At 49.3% G+C, this 20,175-nt stretch overlaps 1 protein-coding gene and 2 long non-coding RNA genes across 3 annotated transcripts; all 3 read right to left on the bottom strand.

Moving 5' to 3' along the window:
• Window positions 1–1,824: 1,824 nt before the first annotated feature.
• LOC138104441 (uncharacterized) lies at window positions 1,825–3,283 on the bottom strand. The gene is made up of 2 exons (XR_011148084.1): window positions 3,093–3,283; window positions 1,825–2,169 (listed from the first exon to the last, which is right to left on the bottom strand). It is a non-coding gene; the product is annotated as an uncharacterized lncRNA (long non-coding RNA).
• A 374-nt stretch (window positions 3,284–3,657) lies between these two features.
• On the bottom strand, window positions 3,658–7,887 carry LOC138104804 (zinc finger CCHC domain-containing protein 10-like). The gene is made up of 2 exons (XM_069003995.1): window positions 7,453–7,887; window positions 3,658–5,925 (listed from the first exon to the last, which is right to left on the bottom strand). The coding sequence occupies exons 1-2, from the start codon at window positions 7,542–7,544 to the stop codon at window positions 5,697–5,699; spliced, it is 321 nt and encodes a 106-aa protein (XP_068860096.1). The 5' UTR covers window positions 7,545–7,887; the 3' UTR covers window positions 3,658–5,696.
• An 8,385-nt stretch (window positions 7,888–16,272) lies between these two features.
• LOC138104805 (uncharacterized) lies at window positions 16,273–17,783 on the bottom strand. Its single transcript, XR_011148298.1, has 3 exons — window positions 17,534–17,783; window positions 16,418–17,453; window positions 16,273–16,317 (listed from the first exon to the last, which is right to left on the bottom strand). It is a non-coding gene; the product is annotated as an uncharacterized lncRNA (long non-coding RNA).
• Between the last annotated feature and the right edge of the window lie 2,392 nt (window positions 17,784–20,175).

The following is a 20,175-nucleotide window of genomic DNA, read 5'->3' on the forward strand; positions in this document are numbered from 1 at the left end:
AGTGGCTTATAAGAAGTGACTTTTATGTCAGTGAGCATGTTATTATGGATTAATCTCGCACTGGAGAACAGTCTTCATACCCTACTGCATCACCCAAAGAGTCTGGAGGCTGCTGCCTAGTGAGCTCCTGAGTTGTATCTTCCTTGTCAATCTTATCAGCCCCTTGTTTGATTGTAAAAACGTAAACAAAATGCAGCAAGCATTGGCCCAACGGCTCAGGACTTGCATATCTCTTCCAAAGAGAGGGAGAAAAAAGAGTGTTTCTCCCAAATCACAGAGTTTAAAAGTTCATGTTATCTACATATATTTTTAAAAGAAAAAGAGGAACAGTAAAATATCAGGTAGTATGCCAGTGGTGCTCCACTCTATTTCTGTTCTCTTCTTCCACTTGTAGCATCTCTAAGAATACTTTAAAACCAGCCAACCAACCAAAACAACAAAAAAACGACGTTGAAATGAAGCTGAACAAGAAGCAACCGGGCTGCTGGCTTGTGGGCACTCCACTGCCCGAGTTCCAGTAAGGGAGTTTATCCTCTCCGCAGTTTTGAGCCAGATCCCAAAGTACTGAGCATCAGCTTCTAGCTTTTTTAAGAATTTAACTGTAAGAAAAGCTGCTGGGGAGGGCCATGCTCCAGGCATATTCATGGGATTTCACCCGTGCAGCTCTCTAAGCTGAACTTGTGTCTGTCTTTTCCTCTACCTTGCTGGGCTTGGCTCATGCGTTTCTTGAGGGGAAGGCCCTGCACTGATCAAAGCATGGACTGACCTCAGATAAACAGCTTCTGTCAGTGTAGATCTATCCTAAATGGACCATTTCCCAAAGTAATTCAAGTACCTGAATTTCACTTACTCAAAACTGCTTTTAAAGAAACCTGGTTTAACACATTCCGTTTCTAAGAAACTACTGGGCAGCGCTCCTTCACTCCCTGTCAGTGTTATTCTCTGACCCTTGGAGAAAGGCTTTAAAGCAACAAAGGGCTTCTTAAGCACCAATAACTTGCTCAGTCAAGAATTCAAATCAATAGCAAGGGCAGAGCCTGACTTCAAAACCTATTTTAAAACAGAAGTTAAAAGCAGTTGCATTGCCAATTGACAAGATTAGAAAGGTTTCCTTAGCAGTTGTGATTACAAAGGAATGAACTGTGCAGGGAGAGGACCGAGCATGGAGCAAGTGGGGAGCAGGGGGGAAGAAGGGGGAAACCTTCATTTGCACTGTGGGTTTTTAACCATCATGATCATATCTCAACCAGTCTAATCTCAAAAAAGGAAAAGCTTCCTGGACATTTTTCATTTCAGCAAGAGCCTAAGGAAGCCCTCAGCAGCAGGAGATTGGAATAACTGCAATCCCTTGAGCAAAGGGAGCAGGGCGTGCTCCTCAAAGCCAGACCTTCATCCACAGCACCCAGAAGGTAGCAAAACAAGGCTACAACAAAGCCTTAAGTGGGGAATGGGTTATCAAGGGTTTTATAAGGAAAGGTCTGAAAAACAGGACCTGGAGGGTGAGAGAGGAAAGAAATAGTGAGATAGCTGAGGCCTCTTGGAAAAAAAAAAAGGGGGAAAAGGTCGGGATTAAATTCTAACTCAGCTGGAGCTGATCTTAAATGTAATAGGGGGAAATTGCAGCAAGAGGAGACTTCTTTATAGCAGCCAAGTACTGGGATAAATTCACTATAGAAACAGAGAAATCTACATCAGCAGCAGCTCTCTGCAAAGAGGTCAGGCATCCATTCCTCATGGCAAAGCAGGGCACAGGGAACTGTGCCAGACAACCTCCTCCCCAGGTTGATCCCAGCCCTAATTTCAAAAAATTGCACAAAAATGTAATTATGCATTAACACAGCAAAGTCTTCTTTCCAGCTTATCAGGCTTTGAGATGCCTTAGATTGAGATGCAAACCCAGCTCCTACCACTGTGCTGTGCTCGGACTCTTCCCCCCTTTCCCCGACCCCATCTCCTGAGCAACCAACAGCTCGCAAGGAGCCGGCACTCCTGGAATTTCACACTCGGCATCTCTTCCAAGCTCAACAGGTGAACAAACAGGTACTCCAACACCTCCTTCCTTTGTACTTCGGGCAGCACAGACCCACTGGGAGAAACTGGAATCCAAGGGCAGATGTAAACATGGGACTCCTGCTTGCCACTGTCTCCACCCGTTCTCCGGCTCCTGGGCTAGGAAACAAAAGACAACAAACATTTAAAAACCATCCTTGAGGTGTCTTGAGGATGCCCGGGCCTGGAAGAAAGACCTTCCCATCGCTCTCTTGGCCTTTTCCCACTCTGAGGAACTGTGCAAATGCACAGCCACACCCAAGCTGGACAGCCTGGGATGTTTTCTGCACACCAAACACCACAGTCCCAAGCACCAGGAGCCTGAAGATGCCCTGGATTGCAATTCACAGCATCAGTGAACCCTGCACAGGACAGCCAAGTCCTCTGTGTGCAGAAGAAATAAAAGTTGCTATTTTTAGTGGTTAAAATACTCGTGGGAGTTATTGGCTGCTTACACCCGTGGGCTTGGTAGGGCCTCCCATACTTACGGATTTATCAGAAGAAGCAGTTTCAAGTTCCTTCCTTTTGGAGCCCAACTCCAAATGGGAAACTTCTCACGAGTGCTCGTGAGAGAGGCAAGTGGAACTTCAGGAGCTCAGGAAAGCGACTCCCTCCCCTGAGTCCTGTCTCACCTGCCCGAGCACCCAGTGCTTTTATACCACCTCTCTCCCTGCTTTCCACGTTCATTTAAGTGTAAGAAACCTGCAAGTTCTCGCTCCAGCACCAGCCGCCTCTTCCCTGCGCCCCTAAACTGCCGCACTGCTCAGGCGCTGCTCCCCTCGGTTGCGCTGCCCCTTTGCCACGGGGCCGAGCTGGGACAAACTCCCGCTTTTGTTTCCCAGGAAAGGCTCTGCAGGGAGGTCCCGCCGTGCCGCCCGCAAGTCCCGGCCCCAGCCCCGCAGCTCCTCCCCGGCTCCGTGCCCGCGCCGGGACCGCCTTCACCCCGCGCAGCCCCCGCCGCCCGCTCCCGCCCGGCTCTGCTCCGGGGCCGCCCCCCGTCGGGTCTTTTCCCGGCACACGCCGCGTCGCCGTTCTCCGCTCACTTTCCACCTCGCTGCAGCCACAGCAACAGCCGCCCTCCTCCATTATCACCACAACCCTCGCCCGCCGCTGCCGCAGCCGGGAACCGAACCTGGCGCTTCCAAGCCGCTCCCGGGCACCGCCGGACGGTACCCACGGAGCAGCAGGAGCGGGAGGGTAAAGCCAGTGCGCATGCGCAGCGCTGCCCGGCTCCGCCCCGCCCTTCAACACCACATGACGTAACCAGGTACAGCGCTGCTCGTGCGCTTCCCTTCCCACAACACCGCGCATGCTCAGCACTGTTTCCATGGCTCCCTTAATGACCACACGACAAAGGGCTTCCCCGCTGATCAGTGCGCATGCGCACCGCGGAGGGATCCGCCGGAGGGACTACTTGTGATGCGGTCCTGCCCGCGGAGGAAGCACCGGTGATGCGTCCCCCAACCGCGGAGTGATCCGCCCGAGGGACTATTTGTGATGCGGCCCCAACCGCGGAGTGATCCGCCCGAGGGACTATTTGTGATGCGGCCCCAACCGCGGAGGGATCACCGCTGACGCCGCCCCGCCCGCCCCGCTGCTCTCGCTCCCTTTGCCCGCTCTCCCCTCTGCTCCCAGCGCTTCTCCTGCAAAGGGCGCAGCTTCTCCTCGGCTCTTTTCCTCCCGGGCTGCAGCGAGCGCTCCCCTCAAGGAGCAGGGGCAGCTTTGCTCGCAGCGGCAGCGATTAAACAGAGCAGGCCCGCAACAATTCCTGCTGAGCCGGGCTTTGATCACATTCCTGAGCCAGCACGGGAGCAGCGCCTGAGGCAGCAGCACGTGAAGGCGGCTGCGGCTCTGGCCGGGCTGGGGAGGGGATCCTCTGTAAAATAAGAACATGGAGAGACAAAGGAACCAGAAAGGGCAGGAAAAAAAAAGAAAAAGCCAAGACAAACTAAACTTTTTAAAAAAAATAATCCGGAGACCCAGGGACTTCCGCCTGGAGAACTTCCTGGGGCGCAATCCTGCCCCGCTGGGAGGCAATGCCAGGGCAACGCCAGCTGCAACCTGCACACACCACCACAAAGATTTCGGATATTTGCAGGAAGCATCCACTTAGCAACTGCTGGTTAATAATTTATTCACTTTCCCATTAAATGCTACATTCAGTCCACAAGACTTAAACACCTTTCTGGTAGTTTTATTTACACTCTGCAGTGTGTTCTGTAAAACACAGGAGTGCTCACAGACACACACACACACAGAACATAGGGATTTCCAAACATTTAAGTAAGTTTAAGTTTATTCCAAAGGAAGTCTACGCACTACTTTTTCCATAAAAATTATAAAAAAAATACTTTACTTGCTGTATTTTACCTAAACTAAGATACTTGAGAATTCTTCCACAAGTGATGCCTCCTCCCCACAAAGGGCACTCCGACAAGAAGAAATTCAGGAGACTGCATCACCAAATAAAATCCTAATGGCAACTGCTTCAATGCACCAGAAGAACAAAGAATTCCCACTCTGCATCCAGCAATCCCTGCGCTGGAGCCTGTCTGCATCTGCGTTTGTAGGGCTTGTGGGGCTTTTGCACTCACTTCCTTCTCCAGGGCAGTTCCCACAAAGAAAGAATGACTGAATTTCTGCAGACTGCCACTCGGAAATCCTGCATTTCACACAGCCAAAGGGAAACACTTTGCTTTGAGCCCTTTATTTCAAGGAGTCTCTTTTTTACTGAGCATCCAGTGAGAGCAGTGCCCAGTTGTGGCTGTTATTATTTCTCTGCTTTTGCTGCGTGGCAATATTGTGCTGGAGCTCTGCAGAACACCCACGGCAGCCCTTGGCTCACTGGGGCACACCGAACTGACAAAAAAAAAGGCACAAAGATGAAACTCCTAAAGCAGCAGCAGCCCCAAGTCACTGAGCTGCTGCTTCCCAACACCAACACTCTGTGTCTCAGCAGACACTTGCAATACACGAGCCAAGGCCACAGGGCAGTGAAAAGCCCAGAGCCTGCGGGCAGGACAAGCACTCCGTTGATCAGGAACAAACCAACACAGCTCAACTGCATGGTGCACTTAGGACTGGACCTGGAAGCATCAGGAAAAGCCATTGGAACACAAGCTCAGCAGCACAGAATCCATTTGCCACCAGCTAATGAGACGGGAGGCTCTGTGTGGGACACGTTGTGCATTCAGCTTCAACAATGCCACAGCTCCACAGCAGCGCTGAAAAACTTCTGCTTTTACCAGTTGGAGAGGATTTTCTCAATGGAGGTGAAGGTGTCATTAACAGAGGAACAGCACACGATGCGCAGCATAACCGGCAATAAAAAGCTTTTGCTTTCCAGCATGCAAACATCCAGGTTACTGGACTTCAGCTCATAGAAACGAATCTGATGATAGATTTTTTTAGAATTTTTCTTGGAACTAAAAAAGTAAAATCTTCCATAAAAGGATACAGCACAAAAATACTCTCTCAGTAAGTCTCAGGAAGCCATTTAATACCTTCCATGTCCTAGGAACAACTAGGCAAAACACTTGGAAAGTGTGAGCAGTAGAAATGTTGACCATTGAATGTTTGGCAGCCGTGTGCTCCAGCCCCTGGGAGGGGCTTCTCCCCCACTCCACACCAGTCCTGCAGCTCCCCAGCTATTTCTTCTTCTTTGGGGGCTCATCCTCAGAGCTGCTGTCGCTGCTGCTGCTGCTGGAGGAGCTCGGATGCGAGTCGAAGTCGGAGGAAGAGCTGCTGGAGGAGGGGGAGGAGCTGTCCTCACTGTCACTGTCCTCGGAGGAGGTAGAGGAGTCCTGGCTGCCAGAGGAGGAGTCGCTGGCTGAGCTGTCGCTGCTGCTGCTGCTGGAACTGGTCACACTTTTGGACCTGGGAGAGAACAAAGAGCTGAGCACAGCCCTGCCAGAGCCCATGGCACCGTGTTCTCTGCTCTGCTGGAATAATCCAAAGATCAATTAGTTGCCTTGAAACTTTCCAGGCCTCACCACCTAAGCTGAATTCCTGTGCCCTCCCTCCCTTTTCCCCTCCTGGATGAGTGGATTTTGGCCATTTGAGCAATGGCAGAGTGGCCCCAGGGCATGACATAGCCCAGCAGGACTGCAGAGAGGGGAAAGCTGGCCAGGATCTCGTTCCCAGCCCTGAGCAGGGGCTTTACTGGCCTGACTGTCCTAAACTACCCGAGCTCTGGGGACAATGAACCAGGCTCAGTCCCTGCCTCACCTCTGCCACCATGAAATTCTGGCACTGCAAGAGTCAGGGGAGGTTTCAGAAGTGATTTCAGCAAGGTCAGAGCTGTTCCCAGCAAAAGCTGTTCTTGGACTACTCCTGGCAGAAGAACCCAGAGTACCTGCCACTGCAGGATGCTTGTGACTTCCAGGTGGAGGAGAAGGGTGGAAACAATCCAAGATTAAGACAGAATGATGAACACAGCAAAGAGGTTTTTTCACGTTCGGCCCTTCCTGGGCTGTTCTCTGCTTGTTGTTCTCAAGATCAACATCTCCGAGTAAGGGGGGGTGATGTGAATTCCAAGGAAGTACAATTCAATTCTCCCCTAGATCTTTCCCTAAAGTACACGATACTGATTCACCTCCCTTCCCACCAGAGTCAATCAAAGAGTATCCCAAAACGTAAATTATGATCATGCGGAATCTGGTCTCCATTAGAAAAATTAATGTAGTATTTTTTATCAGAGCTTTGGTTAAATGTAACAACTCAGGAAGTGCCTGTGCTCAGGTTATTGAAGAGTACGAGGTTTTCTCATCGTATCAGCCCTGCCAGCTGACAAATGTGGGTGTGCACTAAGGCACAAAGCACCAACGTTTGCACACTACAGCTGTGATCTGCTATCTCTGTGTGCAGACACAACCACTGCTCATTACAGATAAACCCACAAGGCTGCTCCAACACTGACTTACCTGGGGAAAAACCAGCACTAAGAGGAGAAAATAAAAAGCATGGGAGTAGTAGTTTCACCCTGACCAGCTCCATGAGATGGGCAGGAATCAGAGGATCTGCTGAGTAACTCTGAACTTGCTTTTCCTGATCACCTTTCACAGAATCCATAGCAGCAACCCATGGACAGCCCGTGTGTAGGTTTATTCCAAAACCCACTCCCAGAAACATCAGGATATTGCACCTAAAGCTGCCTCTGCCAGAGGGAAGCAAGAGCTGGAGCTGCACTTGGATACGTGCAGGCAGGGTTGGGCCCCTTCTGAAAGCTTCAATCCCTGTTTTTCAGAGATTCAATCAGGGATAATGACATTTTCACAAAGCTCTCTTAAGGCACGTGAAAACCCAAGTAAGAAAATGGAATCAAACCCTTTGTTCCACTGGCCTCATGCCCCAAATTCCAATGGGACAGACAAGTCCCTCTCCTCGGGAGGCAACGTCTCCTACCTGGATCTGTGCCTTCCGCAGCCTTTGGTGGCCGCTGTCTCCATCCTCCCACACCTCCTCATCTTCCTCCTCAGCAGGCCTGGCTTCCTCATCCTGCAGAGCAAGCACAGGGACAGTCACCAACCTGCTCATCCCAAACCTGGCCAGCAGGGATGGACTGCTGGGACCCCCTGGACGGTCACCCCTCTGCTGGGCACCATCCCTGCTCTGCAGTCCATTCCCGTTCCTGGCCTGGCATCTCCTTTGAACGGGATGTTAAACCACAACCACTTGCTCGGCTGGGTTTTGGGACATCAGAGACTCCCCCAAGGCAGTGGACAAAGCTCCTGTTCCCACACCCTCTGCCTCCCAAAGCCCTGCTAGGGCCAGGCAGAGCAAAGGAAACCCCTCACTTCCTGCTGGAAATTTCCTCTTGTGCTCGGAAACCCAGGGAAATCGTGGCTGCCCCATCCCTGGAAGTGTTTGAGGCCAGGCTGGCTGGGGCTTGGAGCACCCTGTGGATGGAATGAGGTGATCCTTAAGGTCCCTTCCCACCCAAACTATTCTGCCATTCCAGGATGATTCTGTGATCTCTCCCTGCATTTATTTTGCATCGCTTCCTCTCTAATTTGAATTCCCAAATCAAAATGAGTTTTTAAAGAAATCATTTAAAATTATCCCAGGAATAAAAAGGGGTGCATCAAACATACAAGAATCATTCCTACCTCCATCAAATCATTATTAATTGGAAGCCTCTTTCCTCATCTCTGTCCTTAGTTTTCCTTTCCTAGGAAACCTTGTGATCCCACAGTTTCTCCAAGAGATTTACTGGGATTGCAGAAAGCTTTGCTCTGTCAGGGAGGCAGGGGGGTTGACAACACTTGTTCCTCTGCATCTTTATCCTTTAACCAGCTTTCCCCCAGAATGGTGCTGCAAGAGAAGTTCAGAATTACTAGAAATGGATCAGGTTCACCTTTTGTCCTCACTCTTTTCCAACTACTTCCAAATTCTTGGAATTATCCTCAAATGAGGCCTAGCAAGCTACTGTGAAAACATCGATCAGAGGAACATCCTGAAAAGAGAAAACCACATCCAGCAGCAGCCAAAACAATCCCACTGCTATTCTTACCTGGTCTCCAGGTGCTCCTGCCAGAGCTCCCAACACCCATTGCCATTCCATGAGGGTGAGGAGGCAGTTTTGGATGTGTTCTTTGCCATGGGATGGGAAAACAGAGCCCAGAGGGTCTTTGTGTCCCTTCCAAGCCACCCCATGATTCCATGATACCATCAGCACCTATACCAATTCCATTCTGGAAAGCCCAATTCCATTCCTCCCATCAACTCAGAATTTCTCCCTTCCTCTCTCTGCTCCACATCAGGCATGTGTTGCCACGTGCCACAGGCATGGGATGCCTCAGCATTGCCTGGGAATGCCACTCAAGGCTGCCCTTGTGGCCTCAGCGCTCCAAAATGCCCAGCTGGCTCCCGTTCCAGCTGGGAATGTCCCAAACAGCAGCGTGGGCTGTGCCCTCTGCCATCCCACCATTGGGGCAGCTCCCATAGAATGTGACTGACTTACTGGGTTTGCAATTCCTGGCTTAAAAGTCAGGTGGTGGAATATCCTCTCCTGGGAATATCCAGAAGACCAGAAGGCTCCCTGGAAGCCACAGGTCAGGGACAGAGTCAGATGAACGATCCTGAACTGGTTTTCAGGGGATGCATCCCCAGCCTGTGGCTGCAAAAACTCCAGAGCTGTTCCTTCCCCTTGGGACAGCCAGGGAAAACATCCCCAGCATGGATTTCTGACAGGAAAAACCTCACTGCTCCAGGCTACTTGGCTCCTCCCAAATCCAGGCCAGCACTCCAACAGGCTCTAAGAACAAAACAAGAAAGAAGGGAAATGATGCTTTTTACTTGTTTCAGTTGAGCTGCACATTTATCTTTTCCCATTTTGCATTTCAACGATGCAAAAAGTGAGAAGGAACTTGAGGAGATGTGCTCGGTCCGAGAGAAATAATTTTGGAAAAACTCACCTCACTGGATACTGCAGAGACAGTAAAATTCCAAATGGATTTCATGATCCTGACAATGCCAAGTGCACTTCAGGGATAAGCCACAAGATCTTACAGAAAAACAGACCCAGCAGTACACATCCAGGAAAACATCTTGGAATTAAGGGGATAAAATCATGGTTTATTTTCCTGCATCTGTTTGATTTTAGGATCCCTAAAAATGTTACATTCCTAGAATCAGGTGTGGGGGGGTAAATTAGAGGTAGTTTGTGATAAAAAAATTGTGGTTATAGATAGGGCAGATATTTATGACTTACATAACTCCGTAATGTAAATATGTCATATATTAGGGCACATAGATATCTATTTATATATAACATTTTTTATGTGTGCACAGATATAGTTTATATCAGACACTGTGCCTGTCTGAGGGCCTTGCTGCTTAGCTCCCAACTCATTCCTGATGAAAACATCAGGCAAAAGTTGTTTGGTTTAACTGTTTCCTCTTTTCCTTAATAATTATTTTACTCACTTGGAATAACCGAGAACAGCTGTTATAGATGTGCAGCTCCCAGTGGGACCAAGGCGCTTTTCTGCACAATGCAGAGTGGCTTTTAAGAGATTCATTAGTCAAAGAAGTGAGGATTAGGATTTCAAATGCTCTTGGGCAATCAGGCTGGCCAGAGCTCCCTCCTAACTGTGGGACAGCAAAACCCCACAGCCAAGGGTAACCAGGGATTGTGGGGATGGAGAATTTAATGGCATCAGGTGGCAGCTGTGCCAGTTCAACTGATAAAAAAGTAAATCCAAGATTCCTCTAGAGGAGTATTGTTCCTGGATGTGTGTAAATACAGGGACACCTCTTTACTCTCAAGTGAGGGAGGGTTGTGGTTGTGCTGCCAGTTTACCCTTGAGATTTCCAGGCTTTATTTCAGCTCCCCTGGCCAGGCCTGATGGGCAGGGCCGGAGCCGTCGGGTGGCTTTGGGTGCGCCGATGCCGTCACGGCCCAGTGGGGGTGGGAGCTTAGGCTGTGGTGGCAGCCTAGGAAAGGGATCAGATGTCTCCTAGAACGGCCCAGAGTCTAGGAATGGAGGGGGAACTGAACTGCCCCCCCAGAATGCTGCCGGGCTACAGTTCTGGGCCAGGCCCGTCAGAAAAGTGGCATCGTCAGTGGCACCTCAGTGGTTATTGTCCTTGGAATGATCAGGATCAGGATGAAATCATGTTCATGCACTACTGGGAAAGCAAGGAGCAGGATCAGTGCTGTAACTCTCTACACTCTCTCCAGGAGTGCCTCAGGTCATGGCAATTTAATGTGTGGAATAGTTTCCTGTGCCTACCTGGGCAGCTGCAGTTATTGCACAGGCATTCAGGGCTGACAGTTCCCTGCGGGGAGAGCTCAGCACATGTCCACAGAGGCAATCCCAGCATCTGAAAGAAAGAAAGAAAGAAGCAGCAAAAGGTGATTGCTTCTCTTTCCAAGTTATTTCAAGTGCTCACACCCAAACCAACCTTTGCTCTTGATGCGAGTGATGCTTTCTGGGGGAAAGCAGCCGATTTCCAAAGTTCCCTTCCTGCCCCGTGCCTGATGTGCACAGGAGAAAACCCCTTCCCTGAAGGGACTGTGCTCCCTCTAATCCCATTTGCCCAGTCTGTTCCATGGGGATATTGCCAGCCTGGGGCAGCAGAGGCACCCGCAGCTCTCAGCACTCTCTGCTCCAAGCACAGCTCTGGGCTCCTTTGCAGACTGCCTCTGCCATGGGGTTTTCTCCAGGAGAAGCCAAGGAATTGCTCATGGAAGGGTGGAGATTAAGTTAGCCCAAAGGAAGTAAAGAATAAATATCTCATTTTTCCATCAAAATGCTCATGCTCTGCCCTACAGATTATTTCAAGTTTTTCCCACAAGCTTTGCCCTACCCATCACCTCATTTTTACCCCAAAAAGTAATTTTCTATATCCTCAAGAATGTCTCAGTGTCTATCCCCAGAATTTTCACTGTGTCTCTGCAAATGACTGCCTCAGTTTACCTCATGATGTTCATTCTCTTCCCTGGGGATTGCTTCAGATTTTCCTTCCGAGCTGTCCCTGTCTGTCCACTTCTGATTTCTTCTTTTTTACAAGAAAGTATTCATTCACTACCTCTGGAGATTATCTCCAGTTTTACCCCCCAAAATTTCCCTAACATTCACTCTTCATTGCCTGATTTTTACCTCAGTATGTTCATTCTCTCCCCTAGAGATAACCTCCGATTTTACCCCCAGTATTTTCCCTACCTGCCCGCTAACTATTTACTCTTTTTGACCTATAAATATTCTCTTTCTGCCCTGGAGATTTCATCAAGTTTTACTATGAAATATTTCACTATCTTTCCAGTACTGTCTCACTTTACCTCACGATGTACGCTCTCCCTGCCACACATCCCCCCAGATTTCACCTCCAAAATTATTGCTACTTGTCCACTACTTATTACCTGATTTTCACCTCCGTATGTCCATTCTCTGCCCAACAGGTCATTTTAATTTCTACCCCCAAAACTTTTCCAACCTGTCACCTAGTGACTGCCTCAGTTTAGCTCAAAAATGTTGTCTCTCCTAGACATTACCTCAGACTTTACCCCCAAATTTTTTCCCTGTCTACAAGTTACTACCTCCCTTTAACTTCAGTATGTTCATTCTCTGCACTACAGACTCAAATTTACTCTCAAAATCTCCCTGCCTCTCCAACATTGATGACTTCCTTTTTACCTCAAAACATTTATTTATTTTCTACCATGGAGGTTACATCAAGTTTCAGCCCCAGAATTTACTAATACTTCCACAACTGATTCACTCAGTTTACCTCAAAAAGTGTTCATTCCCTCACCTAGAGATGACCTTGTATTTTACCCCCAGAAGTTTCCCTACCTGTGCACAACTGATTGCTATAGTTTACTTCAAAATCTTCATGCTCTCCACTACAGGTCACCTCAAGTTTACTTCAAACATTTTCCATACCTATCCATTACTGATTATCTCAATTTTTACCTCAAATAAGTCATTCTCTACCTACAGACACTGGATAGTAAATCATACAAAGATCTAAAAGTCTGCACAAGAAACAGCAGAAGGTTTTCCATGAATAACACAAGTTCCTGTTTTCCTCTCCTCCACCTAGGACTGCTACCAAGAGACAAGAGAGTTGTTATCAACACTCGAACCTCCCAAGCGTTGTTATTGCTCAGAGAGCTGCGCCGGCACTGAGCTACTCCCATGCGCCTGCAGGGCTTTGGGGAGGGGCAAGACCGTCCCACTCCTGCCGGGAGAAATTTCAACGCCCTAAAAAGTCATTTCCCTTCTCTCTCTCTGACCCAGGGCCAAAGCAGCTGTGTAGAACAACATGGACTATTCATGGAAAGGATGAGTCAGTTGTGGGAAAAACACTAGAGAAAGACTATCACCCCAAATTTCAGGGTGAAAACACACTGCTTGTTAACAGGAGCACACAAACTCATTTAAACCAGAGAGGAAACTGCACACCAGGAAAAGAGCTGAAAGATATGCTCTGCCTTGGTTGATAATTCCAAAGGAAATTCCCCACCGATCATAGGCAATTATCTATAATTTTACCTCCATTATCACTGGATTTCTGACTTGGGTTTCTGCGGAAGTGTTTCACAGATGCCTTGAGGGGTCAGGGGCTTGGTTGGATTCTTTGTGGTTAGTCCTGACAGGCCCAAGCCAAACCCACCCACCTACATCAACGCTCCACCCCAAATTTGCATGAAATACTGATAACAATTTATAAATACTCCCCTTCCCTGTCCTTCCTTACACATCCATAGAGCAAATGTACTCTATCCATTGTTCCCAAGAGCACCTCTCCAGCCCAAATCCCAGTTTTCACAAACACAAACCAAATAGACCTAAGACAATTATTCCATCAGTGCCTGCAATTCTGAGCTCCCTGTTCCCTGCCACTCACACAGCAATCTCACCTCAGCCCAGAGACTCCCTGTCCCCAAAGGGAAACACAACCTGATGGGGCACAGCTCTGGCACCACATTTCCCCTTGTTCCTGGAAAGCCCCAGGTAAATCCAGTCCCTCAGACCTTGCATCCCTGAACACCAGGAGAGCTGGAGTTTTACCCAGATCCCAGTGCCCTGGACAGCTGCACTGACACGAGCACAGGCTGATCGCTCTGCCCAGCACCATCCCTCATTTTCCTCCCATTGCTCCCCAAGCGTCCCCAAACCACCCCGTGTCTGTGCCGGGGCCAGTGCCTGCCCCGAGCCCAACCAGAGGCTGTCACCCAGCCCTGCACCAGCTCCCACCCCTGGGAGAGCTGGGAATGCACTGAGAGCTCAGCTCCCTGGGCTCCCCAACACCCAAACCAGTCCTCAGACACACAAATAATGCCCAACCTGCCCCTCCGGGCACAGCCAAACACCACAACTCCATCATCCCCAAGGAACTCTGGCAGTTGCCTCTTCACCTCTGCCCTTTTCCAAAAGACACAAGTAGGACTGGGCTGTCAGAAATGGTATTCCCTAGGCAGTTCATCCCAGCAGAGAGGAGAAGAGGAACCCTGTGTCCCTCTGACTAACCCCACAGCATGGGCAGGACCAGCTGGGCTTTTTGTATTCAAAATTTTAAAATGAACTGAAGAACCTGAAAGGCAAAAACCACCACACACATAAGGTTAGAGCCAGTCAACACACACACAGACAGACACACTCTCAGACACCCCTTCTTCAGCTTACACTCTGACTGCAGCCCTTACTAGAAACACCCCCCCCCTAAAGAAGATGTTAAAGCATCTTCCATCTGCTGCTCCTTGATGTGGAACAGTAGATCCTGGGAAAATTGGTAGCATCAGTGACCATAGGGATCAAAATCTGCCTCGGGGACCTGCAAGACAGCATGAGGCAGTCTACAAGTAGCTGACAGCTAGGAGTTATCCCCACACCAGGCCCATAAGCTTTCTACCCAAAAGCCCACAGACAAGAGAGGGAGAGTTTTAAAACTGTTCAAACGAGCCATGACTGAATGTGCCAGGGCAGGGCAGCTCCAAGCATAAGTGGCACATGGACACACAGTGCATCAAATATAAGCAAAGATGACACGAAGACTTGAGAGAACGCTTCAGAAGATAAATTCTTGAGACCAGGATGCTTTGAGGTGACGGAAGCTATGGAACTACTGCAGTGAGGAGGGTCTAGTACACTGCATATAGAAGTCCAAGGGAATGGCACATGAAAAAAGATACTACCAAAACTGAGAAGGAAGATGGATAGGAACATCTTGTGTACTTCTGGTCTCAAAAAGCAAAACCATAAAGATGCCAGAATAAGCCCAATCCAGGAAAGTATGCAAGTACTCCCGCTGCCGATATGGCCCATAACGATGCCTGTAAAGAACTGAGACATCACAAAGCCCTGTGACACTGAAGACAACGGACACAAACCACATCACAGACACAAATTGAAACTGCCCAGCAGTTTCACCTGATGGACCCAAGATTCCTAGTGCAAGATGAGCCAGAGGCCCACGATGCCGAAGGAAAGAAGGCTCTACGGCAGTAGTATGTGACAGTGAAATGTAAACTCCCTATGAGAAGTTAGTGCCAAAGCTGGTAAGAGGATGCTCAAGAAGTGCAGCAGGCCTAGAGAAGGAGGCAACGACTGCCAGGTGATACAAAGGGTTCCCTAGAGAAGGATTCTGCCGCCAAAGGCTGAAGTGACATCACAAAACATGACCGACCGACAAATGGCCAAGATGCAAGATGCCCGCGTGTTATGCTCAAGAGTGTGGCTACACTGAAGAGTAGGCAAAATTTAGACCATGGCAATCATGCCAGACCCGAAGGCAGGCTCCTCGGGTGAAAAGACGGACAATGACATCAAGACTCAAAATCCAGTGATGCGAAGCTCACGAGAACATGGAGATGGGTTGGAACTGCCCGGCCCGGCAAAGGCTCGAGTGATGCTGAAGAAAAACTCCCTTAACCTCCAAGGGGCCCGGCCCAATACAGCCCTCTCCTCTCAGCTAACTTCAAATTGCCTCCTGTGATTCCAAAGGTGTTTGCCTTCTCCCAACCAACAGTCCCCACACTTAGCTCTCTGAAGACCAGCAGACGAAATCCATCCTCGACAGAAAACAATGCTTCAGCACCGTGGACGTCAATACATGGCCCACAGTCCACTTCGGCGGCTGCAAAAGACAGAGAACAATGACAAAATTCAGACTGTGATGACACGTCCCAGAAGTGACCCCTTGCACAACGCCCCTCTCCCTCATAACTGCCGAGGCTCATCGCTTACCGGCCGTTTCCAAACTTAGGCTCTGCACCTACTTGTGGTACCTAAGACAACAAAACAAACTGTGACTATCGCCCTCCAGAAGAATAATGCACGGGCTCCCTCTGCACCGCTGGCCCAGGCTCACCTCAAATCTCAATCCGACTCCGGAGGTGGCCCGGACGATGCCTGCAAAGCAAAAAGGGACACGCTTCGCATGCTGCCACGTACCTCTCACCTATCAGTCGCCCCACCTAAATACCAACTCACCTGCTCGCCTCTGTCCCTTGGCATGCCTAGGGCAGCAGCAGCACCTGCAGAGAAGCAAAGCAGAAAAACATGCTGAGAGACTGAAACCACAGCCTCCCTGCTCCAACTGAAGTACACCACACCCATACCTTAAGCTTACACGCACCTGGCCTCCAGCATCCCCAGGGCCAGGACACCTTCCCAGTGGACCACCTAAAATGCACAAACAAAAACGGATGCTTAGAGCTGCACCAGAAACTGATACCCAAGCAGTAACAACTCATTCTGTCCACCAGTCACCGCTCACCTCGCTCCATCGACCTTGACCACTGCTATTCAGCATTACTTCCTACAAATAAAGATGAAGAACAAAGCTGTAACACAGTCACCATTTACATTTGCCCTGCAAAGACAAACGGTGACTGACCTTCCTGTGGGAACCACCTCACCTGGTATGGGGCACTCTGTCACAGGTTCAATCCATCTGCAGCTGAAAGAAAGTTATGACAAAAGTCAAAGTACTGCATGAGAACTTACCAGCTCCAGACATCTTGTGTCAATCTAGAAATACTATCTTGAGTCCAACTAATCCCTACATTACAAATGTCAAGTCCCTAGGACTTATCCTATTACACCTACACCCAGACCATGTAGCAGGGCAAAGCAGCCCCGGCCCAAACACACAGACACCTGTGACACAGGAGATGACAAACAAGGGGATGCAACAAGGAGAGGAAACTCTCAGCAAGAAGAATTACCAATGAGATGACCTAGATGAGGCCGATGAGGCTCAAAGAACTCCGGCAGAAAAAGACCCTAACAGAAGGACTTATGCCAAGAACCGCAAAGATGGATGCCCGAGAACCATACGGTTGGAATCCTCCACCTATCCTCGCATTCTCACAAGTCCTAATCTGTTATAATGGATCGTTGTGGTGCACAGCTGTCAATACAGCTCAGAACAAGACTGTAAAAGGTGTCTGACTCGATATTGCTAAAGAGAGATGCGATTCCGATGCATGTCCAAGCTTGCAAGTCAAAGGTTCAAGGGTACCAGCATCAGGCCAAGGAACGCAAAGGAGACGCTAAGGATGATGCCCAGCATTTCTGATAAGCCCCTCAAAGGGGTAAGGCAGAAGACATGTGACACAAGATGCCCAAAAGACACAGAACACACAATAGACAAGTGACACAACACGCACCGGGACTGCTCTGCCCTGTACACCTCAGCATTGTGATCAAAAGTGAGACTTTCCCTTTACACGGCCTAAGGGGCCCTCTCGTGGACATCCCCATCTCCAAAGCTAATTCAAAAATCCCTCCCACCAAGTCCTGACCCAGCACACCACTCTCATCCCCCTCCCTGAGGCGTAGCCCTCGACTTAGCTCTCGGATATCCAGGGATGCAAATCCTCATCAGGTGCAAAAGAAGGCCGCCTCGTCCTCTGGGGAGTTCCTGCCCTCAGTGAGCTGTTCTCTCTTAGTCTACTACAAGAAAGAAAACCAAATATCAGTGCCTGAACTCAGCAGCACATCAGCCAAAACCCAACAATCCCACTACTCACCGTCTCCTGAGAACGCCCCGGTCCTCGGCTCATACACCGTGGCCGCACTCCAAGGCTGCCGGCGCAGGGTATACCTGGGTTAAAAGGAGACAAGGTGATGGGGCATTGCTGAAACTTGAGTGGACCCTTGCTCCTCCCTCCCTCCCCGAGTCGCTGCAACTCCTCAACCATTGCCAAAGGCTGCCCAGATGGCACCTTCAAACAGAAAAGGTACAGGCTTCATCGCAGAGTCCTGTAATAGTTCTGGAAGGCTCACAGGGGCAGCTCAAAGGTGATAAACTGGCTCCATCAGCTGGTCCATGAGGGGGTTCAGCCCCTGTAGGCATAATACGAGTGGGCCACCTAAAACACACAAATGGATGCTTAGACAATGCATGCTTTGAGCTGCCCCAGAATTTGGCACCCAAGCAATAACTGGTTGTGTCCACTGGTCACTGCTTACCTCACTCCTTTGACCTTGACTGCTGATATCCAGGTTTACTTCCTAAAAATAAGGACAAAGAACAGCCCTGCAACATAACCACCATGAAACACCACCCCTGAAAAGCTGAATGATGACCAACCTTCCCAAGGGAGAAGGGGCAAAACAAAATGGAAAGGCACATACCGATGTAGTGTCCAAAAGTGCTGCATTGCCGAGGCAGGTTCCACCTGAAAGTGCTCGACTGTGACCTCTGTCTGGAAGGGTGTCTCTCATGTTGGAGTAGCAATTTGAATGCTGCAGACCACCTGTAAAACACAAAAAATCAAAGGCTACTTATAGTTTCATCACTAATACAACAACTCCAGTAACATCCAGTTCTGTGCTGGAATCAATACTCATCCAGCTCATGGTCCCCCCAGTGCCAATACCCTGCTGCTTCAAGCACTTCACATCTTCAAAATGAAAGTCCCAACAGTGAGGTAAACGTAGAGCCCAAAGTCAGGCCATAGCTTGGACTTCAGGCACCGACCCACCTCGTTGCTGTGCTCCTCTGGCCTCCTCTGTTCATACCAGGTTTACATCCTAGCCATCTGCAAAAGAATTATTTGTCAAAGTTACCCAGACAGGGAAAGCTTAGCCTTTCCCAAGTTCTCATTCCTCAAAGCAAACTGCCTAGGATCCCACAACAGTGGGCCTTAGGACAAACTACTATAAAACTGCAAGACACCACTGCACCACTCCCACATCTGCACTGAACACCACACAGACTAGCCACAGTCACTCTGTGCGAGGCGTGGCTCGGGTGGCTAAGCAAAGCAAAAGGTTCCCTCTAAAGTCTCCTTTCTTCTCCACCTACCCCTCCTCAGGACTACTCTACAGGGCAGAGCAATTCCAGGTGAGACACAAACTCAACACATTATACTACAAACAGTAGGACACAAGGATGATAAAAAAAGCTCTCGGCAAGAAGAACGATGGCAAGAAGAAGAGACGACGCCAAAAGAGACAACCGAGGGTGTGGCAATGGTGGATGAAGGAGGCTCTAAGGAGCAGAAGAAAAGACTGTAACAGTGACCTGTTCTAAGAACTGTCAGTCACAATGATCAAGATGGCTGTGAGAGACAATGCCACATTTAGAATGCTCCCATCTCCTGACAAGCTTACAAGCCCCAGGACATTACAGCTCACGGCTGGAAAGGATGGATGGCAGTACAGCCAGGAACAAGGCCTCAAAAGACATCTGACTCAATGCTTCCAAGATGTGATTCCAAGATGCGGCCAAGCCCACTGGTAAAAGAACAAGTGACATTGGCATCCTACCAAGAAGTACGAAAGTTCAAGAAGCTAGAGATGATGGCCAATGCTTATGATAAGCCCCTTAAGGATAAAAGGCACAGAGATCTGATCCGAGGGATGCCAGAGACACAAAACACACACGGGACGAGACAACACACACTGGAACTGCTCTGCGCTGCACACCCTACAGTTGCAATCAAAAGTAGGGCTACTCCCTTTAGCTTACCTAACAAGCCCCTTGGAGAGCATCCCTTTCCCCTACACTAATTTTTACATCTCTCCCAGGAATTTCCAACCCACTACCCTGCTATCATCCCATCTCTAGGTCCTGGCCCCCAACTTAGCTTTTAGGTGACCAACAAGGTGAATCCACACTGGATGCAAAAGGAGTCCACCTCAGCCCTCTCCAAAGGCACTGTGATCACCAGGTTGGCATCTTAGTCAGCTATGACAAAGAAAACCAAAATCAATGCACCCGTGGAGTGGCATACAAGCCAAATCCCAACAAGTCAGCTACTAACTGGGACCCTGCTCCCACTCCCACTCATACTTACAGTCCTTAGCTTACCTATCAGAAGCCTCCATCTCCAATGTCATCTTGGACCCAGGGTAGCTTCCTCTTGCAGCAAAATGAATCTGCTGAAAAAACTGAAGTATCGTACCTGACACAATCTGGAATTTCAGGAAGTTGCCATGAACCATGCACTTAATGCTATCTTCTTCACAGAGTCTTCAAAGCCTCTATTACTTCAGATACCAAAAGTACCTGCTGAAAAAAAGCTGAGAAAACCCAAAAGACCCCCTTCACAGAAATAAGAAGACACCCTTACCCCAACTAACCCCACAGAGGAAATGGGCCTCTTTTACCCAGGACTGGGGTTAATATACCCCTGGCCAGGCCCGCCTCTCGTTCCCACAATGC

Source organism: Aphelocoma coerulescens, chromosome 1A (genome assembly GCF_041296385.1).
Source record: "Aphelocoma coerulescens isolate FSJ_1873_10779 chromosome 1A, UR_Acoe_1.0, whole genome shotgun sequence".
Taxonomy (NCBI): domain Eukaryota; kingdom Metazoa; phylum Chordata; class Aves; order Passeriformes; family Corvidae; genus Aphelocoma; species Aphelocoma coerulescens.

Coding starts and splice junctions, on each gene's coding strand:
- LOC138104804 (XM_069003995.1), bottom strand. CDS start 7,544: ATGAGGAAGCCAGGCCTGCTGAGGAGGAAGATGAGGAGGTGTGGGAGG. Junction 5,926..7,452: donor TGCGGAAGGCACAGATCCAG/GTAGGAGACGTT, acceptor GTTCTCTCCCAG/GTCCAAAAGTGTGACCAGTT.